A 12,980-nucleotide genomic window follows, 5' to 3' on the forward strand; every position below is an offset into this window, starting at 1 on the left:
TAAACATATTGAACAATTATATTATAGATAATTATTATTTTTTTTAAATATGCTATAATTATTGTATTCCCCACTTTAAAACAGAAAAAAATAAGCTCATCAAGAAGGAGACACAATAACATGATAAATAAATATATTTAAGTAAACAAAACATTAGCCGTAGTTCTAATTTCATAAACATTTAGTACAATTTGGAGTTAAAAACAATATAGACCTAATCAAAAATATTTTAGTAATATATTTACAAAATGAAGATTAGAGTTTGATTAAAATTTTTGGTTTATTTATCGTTTGGTGTTTAAAAAAAATCATTGTTTTCATTTAAACAGTGCGTAAACAAATTCGAATGAGTTCGTTATTCTATTTGTTTGAAAGAAAAATTATAGTTATTGAAATTTTGTGGTTACTACAAAAATCTAAAGTAAGGTACCTATACATATATATTTATATTAAACAATGATCAGAAAATGTATTTGTTTGAAATTTTTTTCAATATCTTTACGTTTCATGATTATTACAAGCTTTTTATGACAAAATAAGTCCTGCTTTTGAAATCAGGATTCCCAGGTTCCCAGGTACTTCGACGAATTTTTTTAACATCGTATTTGTGTTCAGAGAAACCAAAAACCCATGAGTAACTATTTTCAGCCCACTTGATACATTTAACGAAATAAGTAATAATTTTTTTTCAATTGCCTAAAATAGTGCATCACAAAATGCATTTTTAATGCAGAAACGAGGAAAATTATCTCTCCGTAATTTTCAATGTTCACAAAGTTTGTAAATACCTTCTAGAACCTAATGCAAAAAAACGGTATACATCGTCGATCCATCTTACTTTAGAAATTTTTACGATTTTGACTTTTTTTTGTGTTAGATTTCCTCGTCTATATAAAAAAATTTGAAACTTCACATAGAATATAAAAGAATTTATGTTAATTTAAAAACTATTTAAATTATGTATCTATAGTTCTGAAATATACGGTGTATTATAAAATTGTACCTAATGATTGTGATTCGGATTGTAATGAAAACTGAAAAGTGCCAACTTTAAATTAAATGAATTTACGTTAATTTTTAAGTGCCTTTTAAAGTTTTTGTAAGAAATTCATATTTCGTATTTTAAAACATAAGGATCTGTTAAAAAATCAAAAAATTAATAACAGTACATTCTTGATATGTATAGGTAAAAATATATGAAGGGCTTAAATTTCGTTAAAGTTGTAATCTGAAACATAATAAATTTATTTATATGCAAATTTATTAAATACAACAGCATATAATATAATATCATAAATAAAAAATTTCCAGATATTAATAAATAAATAAATAAATAAATTCCCCACAATAAATATAATATAATATATGTATTAAATATTTTGTGTTATTTTTATTATCGGCTAATGAGCCGTTCACCAAAATTTCATTTTATATTTATATTAATAAATTCATGATTTTTAAAGAAATTCCAACAAAATTTCGATAAAATTCATTTTCAAATATAAACATTATCAAAAAATTCAAAAGTAAAATTCATCAAGTTGAAAATAGGAAAAAATAATTTCAACCCTAAATCTACCCTGTCCATAGATATATGGGCGGAGACACTGATTTACTTTCTATTAAAAAAATTTTTTTTTAATTTCTTTTCATTCATTCCAAGTGAAATTATCAAAAACTTTCAAAATATGTCGTTTTTTGAGATTCCTCCATAAGAGCCAATGTAGTTTATATCAATGACTTTTTTCTTTAAAAATTTGCGCGGATCCCTATGCGGAAATTTTAACTACAAATTCTTTGAGTAAAATTCTACCAATAAAAAAATTTTCAGCCTTTAAATCAAACATTGCTGTCATTCTCATACATCCTTAATAGATTTCATATAAAAATTTGATGAACAGGCTCATTACAATATCACCTATAGTGAATAACCTTCTTTTTAAAAGCGATACAGTTTGTTATGGAGTGGAAAATATCTTATTTGTATTAAACCAACAAATGAATTTATAAATTTATCATTTATTACAATTTTATGAAAATAAGAAAAATATAAAATGATTGACATATATTCAAAACAAAGTAAGTTTTTAAAACAGCTATGTGTGTTTATAATTTTAAAATTAAATAATATTAACTTGATTGAAATCATGTTGAAAACGCGTGTGTATTTATTTATTCACGTAACAATAATCATCTCGTTACATATATTTGGTAAACAAATTTTAATAATATGAATGTACCGAATCAGGACTGTATTCTACTATTTCTACAGTATTCTCATCCATATTTCTCAATTTGATCCAATGTTTTCGGAACATTGGAATTCTGCTGGGATGTTCATTTCAGTATCATTTTCACATGTGCAAATGATGACTAACATAGCCCCATTATTTAACTACATATATAAACTATAATGTTACTGTCTTGTTCATAGAGAGATAGATAAAACAATTGAAGTTATTAGTAAATAAACTATCTAAAACGAAGCGAAGGCGAACACCAAACAACAACAAAAATAGACTAGTAAATATCAGTTTATATATCACCGTTTTATTTAAGTATCGTTAGTTTATAATAAGTCTAGTAAGATAAACAGCCGAGAAAATTTTGTTTTTCGAATAACAATAAAAACAGCCAAGATAAAAGCCATCAAAGTTTTGTTTTTATCTCATTCTAGCAAAAAAGAATTTAACATGGAGTAGCCATGGTATACCATAAGTAGCTATGCTATATCATATGGCTGATAGACACACTGACGTCATTTTTCTTATTGGATCTCTCTGTTTAATACCTGTGTGCTAATATCATCCGTATTTCTTGGCCGATTTTAATTTTAATTTCACTTTTTATCATCGCGCTTATGGTTTTATTGAAATTTTGTCAGGAAATTCGAAAAATAAATTTCATCCAAGTACCCAATTACTGCTTTTAATTCGTCTTATAAAAGATCAATTAGATCCATAGTCACCATCTTACATATATTACTTTGGTTACGCTAAAAAGCAATTACCCTCAGAAAGTGTACTCAAATACACGATAATGATTGCTTTTTATTCACGTCTGCTATTCATCTTTATATCTGGGTAAAAGCTCCTACATACTCAATAACCTACTATATAGGACTACAGATCGCCGAAAAAAGATCCTTAAAGAAATATCCATGTAAAAGATCCTAAAATAATCTACCATAAAAAGATCTAAAAGCCAATTAAATTCTATTTGAATATAAACTTAAACCTAACGGTAATGTGAACTCTTTTCTCAAATAAATTAACAAAATTGCTAGATATATCGTTGAACTGGATCCATACCAGGACGAAGGTTAGAATTTTGGATCTCAAAAATCTATCATGCTGGTTAGTTGTTTATGCCGTATCAATTTTTATCAATCAATTATTAAAATGTGTTAAAAAAGAAAATTTTAATAAAATGGTTATGATAGTTAATACTTTTAACAGGTATGTGTCAGTACGAAAAAATCGTTCGAGGAAAATGCGAAATTCGAAATGTCCTACCCGTCCCTCATACTGACCAGCCAGCTCTCTCCACTTATCCCATCACACATGGATCATAGTATGGCTTTCTTTTCTTTGAAGATTCTTTTGTTTGAAAATATGTAATTGAAATAATAATTTTCCTCCAAAAGAGTTACCAGCTCTGTATTAATATTAAAATATTGTTGTAATTTTTACAGTTGTTTATTATTGTCTATGAATGTTGCATACAAATATAGTAATAACAAAATATAAGTACCTTATTACATCACGTGCATCATATGTATAAGTACTTAAGGTAGTATGGCATTGGCAAGGTTCCTAGTTAACTAATAAAAGATCACAATTCCGTTAATAAATAGAAATAATCAAATATGTATACCACATCGCTTAAGAGATATAATTAATTCAAACTATGCAAAATTACATATGCTCTTATAAGTGTCTCTGCTCAAAAATGCCACAGTTGATCTCAAAAAAAAAAAACTGTTCATTGGATAGAGCAATGTTTCAAACGTACACTGAAAATTAGTTATTTATGATACTAGTGGATAACAGCATTATTAACGTACGCCTGCGAAATTTGACCAACGAGTGCGTAGCTGGACAATCTCAGAAGTACGATACCTAATATTGCGTTATAACACGTGTATCGCACAAAATTTTCTCTATCCCTCTAAAATGTGAAAATAAACTATGATTATTATTTAATATTGTTCATGGTTTATTGAGAAAAATAGAAAATTAAAAAATTTACTATAGTAGCTTGTTGTCAGTTTACATTTTGACAGTTATTTGGAGTGTGGTAATGAATTAATTACGATACTAGTGCGGTAATGATTTCAATACCACTCTATTGCGGTAATAAACTATTTTTCTCACGCATACAGAGTGAGAAAAGTACTTCTTATCTCACGGGTGTAGATAAAAGTTCTAGGCGTATTACCTTATCGTTTTTGGTATAGTATAGATTTACCGTATTTAATTTAATTTGTATTATCAAAAATTAGTTTCTGTCGGCGTTGTAATTCGAAAACATGCAGGAGAGATTCTTAGATTATATGTAACACATTTATGAATGGTTTAATAATTAAATTCTATCAAATATTAATAAATGTTAATTATGTATATTATAAATTTTATATTATTCATAATCAAAATAGTATATAATTTAAAATTACGTTGATTTTTGTGAAAAAAGTGGTTATATTTGAAGTAATGTAGACGAATTAAAGCTGATAATTGAATTTGAACTTTAAATTTTAGTCAATTCAATTTTTATAAATTTTTACTATGATTTCTATTTATTTTTAATAGGCATTTTATTATCAAATTTTTTATATCATTAGTTCCAAAAAGAACCACTGAAAAATGATTGATAATTTCACTATGATTTTTTCCATCTCGCCAATTCTTTACTACCTTAAAACATTTACAACTTTGAACTTAGAGTTACACTTATTCATTTGCTGCTGGCCAAAGGCTACTATATTCAGTAGGTACTACACGATGGTAGCAATAAAATGTTTTTAAAATATAAATATGCAAAATTTAATAAAGGAACAAAATTAATAAAGAAAAAAGGAAGATCAATGAATGTTTGGACTATCGTACTTGCTTGCTTACGTTGACAAAATCCTGTATTTTGTATTCCTTTCTTGGATAATTTTTTCTAAAACGCAATTGGGGAAAATATGCAAAGTATAAAAATTGCTTATTTTTTATGAAATAACACCTCCAAATTTTATTTTGGGATGAACTAAATTTTTTAAATTCCAAATATAATTATAACTAGCTGTTAACCACCTGCTTTGCTGGACAACTTTAATTTTAAATACAAAGATTATTGTGTTTATAACCTTCATTTCATTTTCTATCACTTATCCTCTTTTTGTTCATAATTCCGTTGGTTTTAATTTTTTGGTGCGGAACCTTAATATTATAAGCCACATGAAGTTAAAAAAAATATTATTAACATTAACATTACAGCAAACGTTAATCTATACCTATTTGCTTATAAAATTCTTTACATGCACCTTAGGAGTTAAATTTTCAAAAATTCGTTCTTAGTAAGCGTCTACATCGCAAAATGAGTAACTATGTTAAATTTCAAATCAATCGGGTGTATAGTTTTAGAGATCTCTTGATGAATCAGTCAGTCGGTGGTATTTCGCTATGTAGATTATAAACATGAAAGTCTATAAACAAATTTTACTATATCTTATACTTCAATAAAAAATAAATCCATCCATGCTTATAAATAAATAAAAATTTTTTTAAATAGCTCAAAAGTGGACTTAATGCGAACTTTTAAAAATTTGTTCAATTTGAGCGTTCCTTTTAATTGTTGCCAAAAGTGTAGTTATGTAAACGTCGCACCACTCTGTAATTGACTCGACTCTGAATAAAATAATCATTAGTATGATATAATAATCTCAAACAATTGAGACAAAATGTATTTATTACTATTATTTAAGTAGGTAATTTATGTAATATAGTAAGTAGTTTTATTTATAGCATAGCATACAAATACTATTTTATTTATATTATAATTACTTTATAATATTCACATAAATTATATAACAAATTAACTGAAACTGCCTGTGGCTTCGTATTCGGGCTTTTGTCAAACGATCAATAATTTAATTTTAATCTCAATTATAAATTTATAATTCAAATTACTTTATTCAAAAAAATTGCAGAATGGTTTGTGTGTATATATAATTGACGGGATAAATAATTTCTGATAGATAACACTAGGCATCATTTTGCGGCATGGTAAATAGAAAACAATTTTTTTTTAGATTCAGTGTGCTGAATACGAAAAAAATAGCAGACTTGTCAAATTGACTTTCGTTCATGGCGGTCCCATCCGCCTTGGTATCTTTCCTCGATCGTTCGATGTCCTGGTGGAACCGTTCTCCTTGTTCCTCACTAATCGCCCAGATTTTCCGGGAATCTGCCAAAATGGCTCTGCAATTCTGTGTAATACTGGGGGCTTAGCCGATTTAACATTAGGGTAAATTCAAGTACCTTTTTTTGTACTGGTTCATACCTTTTACTTACACAGAACAAAAGTAACAATCTTTAACATGATTGGTTGGCTCTGTCAATATCATCGAAAATTAAGCCCTTTACGTCCTTCTTGGCTCTAGTAACGGAGGGATTCCACACACGATATTGGGCAAACAAAAACCCGACTGTGTAGTTTACATAGCTTTAACAGTCAGGGCCCATTATTGGGAAGAGCCTGTTTTGATTTTAATGGGCCCCGACTGTTAAAGCTATGTAAACTACTGGACTTGTTTCTTTCTTTTCAGATGTTATTCATCGTAGTCGCGTTTTTGATTTTTTTAATTATTTATTTTATTTTAGTTTGTTAATATTTATTTATTAACGTATTACTGCTTCGCTCCAAAAATCCGCCATTTTGCTTTGTTTTTTTCAAATACCTCTAAGAACACTTGGGCTTTTGAGACAAATATAATGATACCTTAAATGTTGAAATCCATTGAGCCGTTTGGATGGTACGAGGTAATAAAGAAAATTTACAAACAAATAAACATACATACACACATACATACAAATAACGCGTAAAAAACACAACCATTCCTTGACAGTCGGGTAAAAACTAAACGTAGAAAATAAGTTTAAAAAATACTCTAAAATCAAATTTAAAAATCATCACTCTAATTTATGAAAAAATATGTTTTTATTCTTATTAACGGATCAATGTTAATTTATTATTAGGTTCATGGCTTTTCAATATTTTTTTTTTTCAATTTTGGAACGATAATATGTGTAGTTTACTGCTTTGCGGGTGTTTATTAATTTTTATTTTGATAAAAATAAAATATCTATATTTATAACTAATAATAACTGTCATTCACGACCCACATATTTTATGTTTTTAATAATTTATTAATTGTTAATTAATTAATCTTATTATTTTTATATAAATAATAAGGAAGAATAAATACGTCGCCATGTGTGTGTGTCCGTGCATTTACCGCCAAAATTATTAAGAGAGAATTCATTAAGTTTTGTGGTTTAGGTATATATAATTATTGATATTTAGAAACAATTCAGATAATGCTGTTTGCGAGCCAAAAACCAGTGAAATTAAATTAAAAAAAACTTTTAATTAATTTATATATGGGTAAACCAAACCAGTGAACTTTTGATTAGTACAAAATTAAAAAGGCCGTAACCCCGATGAAGAATTTAATCGTTTGCTGCTTCATACAGAAATTCGATGATTGTCAAAGGGTGCCTGTTTAGATAGGTTTTACAAGCTATTTAACTTGGTGCTGGAGTTCTTGAAAGATAAAAAGGAGGATTTTCGATCCAAATTAATTCAATCCAAAAGTGACATCGCTTACTTGACCGATTTGTTTCAAAAATTTAATGAAAGCAATCTTCAACTTCAAATTCTTAGGTAACAAATTCTTAGGTAACAATACCAATTTAAAATGTAATAATTTTATTACAGTCAACTAAAATGAAGTTGCATATTAAAACAAATTATTTAAAATGATTTATTATCAATTTTTTGTAAATCAATTAAATGTTTTCTCAGTAATTTCTCATCCAACTAGACATAATATTATAGTAAGATATATAAATTATTGTTTCACTTATGTCAATGCTCTTTTATCCAGTGATAACTGATTTGAACGTAAACAATTACTTTTTTTCTATTTAAATACGTTTAAAAAGTCATTACATTTTTATTTGCCGACTTCAAAAAAGATTCTCAATTTGATAATTATTTTAAAAATACCTTTTTGGTTATTATAGTTTCATTTTGTAAGCAAAACTCTTGAATTGATCTCACAAAAGTTTGACGAACTTAAATCGAATTATTTTTCTACATCTTAATAGTTCTTAAACAGCTAGCTCTAAATGGTTCATGGAGTAGTGGTCGGGGATGGGCCAACCCTTTTTCAGTATCACAACGAACCCTATGGTCTAACTGTGTTCCATCCCAGGACAGCCACTTTAAACTAACCCAACATAATACTAAACTTTACGAAAACGAAAATACAAGGCTTATAGTAAAAATAAATAAAAATGTGTTTAATAACATCTTTACTTCGCTTTTAGGCGACCATTATTGAAATAGTTATAGGACCTAACAACAATGAGTGCTTTTGAAATAAAGTATGGCAATTCTTTCATCAAATATGTCCATTGAAATGATATAATATCCTATCAAAAATAAAAATATATAAAAACGAGGTTGTAACGGAATACGAATTTATTCGCTAACGTCAGCCCAAATAATTAATATGAATGATATACCTAAATTTATTGAGTACGGTTTCTATAAGACAGCATTTAAATATAGTTCACGTACGCAAATTTTCGGTGTCTTTAGACCCCCGCCACATTTCTAAAAGAAAATAAGAAAATCTAACCCCTTGCCTTACACCCCCACCCTCCCTCAAATGATAAGACGTAAGAATTTTTCGCAAATTTTTTTAAACATCAAAGTTGAAACGTAAAAAATTAAAGTATTTACAAGGTTAAAGTAAAGCACTTACCTACTTATATAAAGGCCAATTTTTTTTTCAAGTAGAAACTAATTGGTATAAATTTATTAAATAAATTTTCTCCTTAGAACCTACGTACTGCTTAATATTTTCTTAGCCTTTTTTAATGAACTTGCATAGGAACGAATTACAAGCTTAAGGTAGTACTATCGGTAAGACTTTGCATCCAGAATTTAATGAAACTTGGCATAGTTGTCCATTATTATATCATAATTAACCAGTTTAATTTTTAGGAGCCTTCAGAGAACTGAAAAAATATATTTTAACATTGATCCTTATGGTAAATCACAGATTTTATTTTATTTCACAAAACTGGACCTTCAGATTTTCAGTTCTCTGAAGGCCCCTAAAAATTTAACTGGTTAATTATGATATAATAATGGACAACTATGCCAAGTTGCATTAAATTTTGAATGCAAAGTCTATTACCGATAGCAATACTTTAAGTAAAATTTTACAAATTGTAAGGAATAGTACATTAAAATCACAAAAATAAATTTTAGATAATTGATTTGCCCTAAAATATTTAAAGGATTGTAAATTTGATCGAAAAGTCCTTGTGTAATAGTTTGTTTTACGCGTTTCCGTTAGTTCTCACATTACCAATTAGCTCTCAATGATAAATTGAAGTAATATTTATTTTCTATCTTTGCTTATAATTTTTCCATTTTACTATTATCTATGCTTATTCCGAATAATTTCATATTTTGTAGATTTTCAATTGATATATGATAGCAATAAAAAAGTCTATCTCGAAATCTATTAATTGACATTAATAAAATTCCATAGTCAGTATTGCCAAAAACACGCTAAAAATTACTCTAATTGTAAAATATTCATGTTGTAATCCATAAACGATATTCTCATTACTAGAAATAGAAAATATTTCAAGGACAATTTGTTCATAATTAATTTAACTATGTGTGGCGTCTGTCTTCAATCTCTATTAATGATTAGACAGAAAAGTAATGAGTCGAGGTACATTACTTAATTGTGGAACACGTGATATTTAATTCATTTTAAATAATTGCAATTTATGATTTCAAGTTTTGTAATTTATGAATAAGTAGACAATTTTAAATATCAATTAAAAATTATAATGAATGTTATTTTAATTTTGATTTTTTTTACTGCCATGGTATGATATTTGAGTAGTAAATAAATCACCAACTAACTACTAACTACGTAATACCTACGTGTATGAGCCTTTACAACCTTTTAAATTTAGAGTTACAGAAATACTCCGGTCGACATGTAGTTTCAGATGGAAAAAGGTCAGAAGTTAATGAGACTTTGAGATGATGTTCAAGGATGGTTAATTAACATTTTTTCTGTTTTCCATCTTGAGGACTTTGCGCAAAAAAAGAAAAAGGGGAAAAACTTGCAAAATTTTCGACCTTCCTTCGGTTTTTCCTCAATAAATTTTTTTTCTTAAGTCCTAAGGTAAAAGCATTCCTGTATGTTTTTTTAGAGGGTTAAATTTTCTACATTTTTGACTATTCATACATGTTTGTATGTCAATTTTTTACCGAGATATGGCGCTTCGAAAATGGCCTCTCTAAATTTTGAAGGCGGAGGTATATTCAATTTTTCCCTAAATTTACACCTGTTGTAGTTAATTTTACATCTTTAAAGTTTTGTATCTTTTAGTTTTCTTTTATATTTTGCACTGCCTTAAAGTTATTCCAATCATTGTCTTCCAGCTTAGAAAATTGTGCCTAGAAGTCTAGATCGTGATAACACCTCTTGAATCGAAAAGCAGATTACTACTAGGTATTACAATATCCCAAAATATAAAACTATTACAAATCAGCTAATAGTGATCTTGAGTCGGTGCAAGTTTCTGGAAAAAGGTGCTAGGATTTGGAAACTTGTTGTTACAGTGAACCGCTACCATAAAGATAATATAATAATATAAGAATAGAGTGCACGAGTGCCTATGTTAGCCATAAATGAGAGTGTCTGCTCCTATGAGAGAGAACACTGCGGAGCTACCGTGTCTGTATGTATCATATGATGGCGTCATCATAGAGGAAATGCATTAAAGCTAAATTAATGCTAATATAATTTTAAGAAAAGTCCATAAAACGTGCCTGTTTAATCGACTGCTTTAAATGCTTATTCTATTATGTTAAAGTTAAAATTACAAATATAATGCTCTATTATTTATTACAGATGGAGAGTCATTACTGGTCAATAATTATCAGCATTATTTGCATTCACATCCTCATCAACGTACAAGCTGACGTTTTAGCGATACAAGATTTATCAACAATGAAAAAAGCCACACAATATTTTCCACAAAGAAAACTTTGTGGGAAAAGTTTAGCCGACACTTTACAATGGGCATGCGAAGGTGCCTATAATGCAATGTACAAAAAATCAGGTAAATTTACAAATCTTAATTTTATGGCTTGTAATGTATCTCAGCCTAACGAAAAAATTACTCGTATTTCAACCTGCACCCATTTTAATTGTCGAAATATATCGGTGTCAACATTCATTTTCTGCAATATAACGTATCGAAATAAGATACTCCTTTCTCTTATTTTCTTATAATTACTGTTTTTGGCCCATTAAAGAGATTGCTACCATTTTAACCTTTTATAAAAAAGAGAAGAATGCTACTATATCAATACATTTCGACTATCAAAGTAGCTGCATATTGAAATACGTGAGATAAGGTGGGACGCAGTGGAACACGGGCTGCAAAACAGTGGAATAACCTAAATATTTATACCTTATTCCAAAAAAACAAATTTTAAAAAATTATTAAGTCTGGTTAACTTAATAATTCTGTGTAATTTGTTCAGAAATTTTCTTGGATACAAATATTACGGTTGTTCTACTATGTCCCACCTCCGCCTAATTTTTTTCGATAAATCAGTCCAAATACTAATAAAATTTGTTAAATAATTTGTTTTTTCTCAGAAAATGATCAAGATTATTTATATCAATCAGATCAAGAGGATTTATCGTCAGTTGAATTTGTACCTAGCACGTTTCCATTTCGTACACGAAAAGCTGCAGCCAGTATGCATCCTAGAAAGTTTCGACGATTTACACGAGGTATCATTGCTGAATGTTGTCATAAACCGTGTAGTCTTGGTGAATTAAAGACTTATTGTGCCCCTCGAAATTAAAAAAAATACTTGATAGTCTTTTTTGCTGACTGGAATTACTTTGTATCTTAAAAAACAAATTTCATGTAAAAGAATTTGCTACTTTTTAATAGATTTTAATTTTTGACCATCCTGACTTGACTATGTTTGATTTTAGCACACTAGTGCGGAAAATAGTACTTCTTTGAAAAAGATATACGCTAACAAGTGCAACATGTGGCTCAGCGCGGTTGTCGCAAATACATCTTTCGGCGAAGAGCTATATTGCACAAATCCAAAATCTTATAAACTATAATTAACAAAGAACATTTTTTAAACTATAGTACTTGATATAAATAAAGCCTATTGGATACGTTTACAACGCCTTAGGACTTTCCGTCATAGAATTCCATTCTCTTTTTTTTTTCTGCTCAATACTTTTTGCACCCTGTTCCCTGTATTGGGGTGTCCAGTTAAAAAATACAGACTCTACCTATTGTATTTAATAATAACTCATCTCATCGAACAACATGTTCCCATCAACATCAGTACGTAGGGCGCATTATAATTCTATTAAAAATATTTTTTTATGTTATTTTTTGTTTCCAACGTCAAAAATAAAAAAAGTGAGATTTAAACTCTATTTTGAAACTGTATAAAATTTTAAAAAAAAATTACTATTGACATAAATAAATAATATTTTTTATTGTTTGTTATTTATGGTGTTCAAAATATAATTTGTCAATATAATTATATCTTTGCCGATATAATTTGATAAAGATAATATACTTGGCCATAAGCACAAAATTTTGTCGACATAAGACAGCTGT

At 28.0% G+C, this 12,980-nt stretch overlaps 1 protein-coding gene across 2 annotated transcripts; it reads left to right on the forward strand.

Annotated features, from left to right (window-relative positions):
* Positions 1-274: 274 nt before the first annotated feature.
* LOC123293232 (LIRP-like) lies at positions 275-12,754 on the forward strand. Of its 2 annotated transcripts, none has more exons than XM_044873981.1 (3): positions 275-421; positions 11,225-11,435; positions 11,981-12,754. In XM_044873981.1, exons 1-3 carry the CDS (start codon positions 347-349, stop codon positions 12,190-12,192), a joined length of 498 nt encoding a protein of 165 aa, XP_044729916.1. In that variant the 5' UTR covers positions 275-346; the 3' UTR covers positions 12,193-12,754. The 2 variants fall into 2 exon arrangements, with proteins under 2 accessions (XP_044729916.1, XP_044729917.1); XM_044873982.1 differs by having other exon boundaries at positions 297-426.
* Positions 12,755-12,980: the final 226 nt, after the last annotated feature.

This window comes from Chrysoperla carnea, chromosome 2, assembly GCF_905475395.1.
Source record: "Chrysoperla carnea chromosome 2, inChrCarn1.1, whole genome shotgun sequence".
Classification (NCBI taxonomy): domain Eukaryota; kingdom Metazoa; phylum Arthropoda; class Insecta; order Neuroptera; family Chrysopidae; genus Chrysoperla; species Chrysoperla carnea.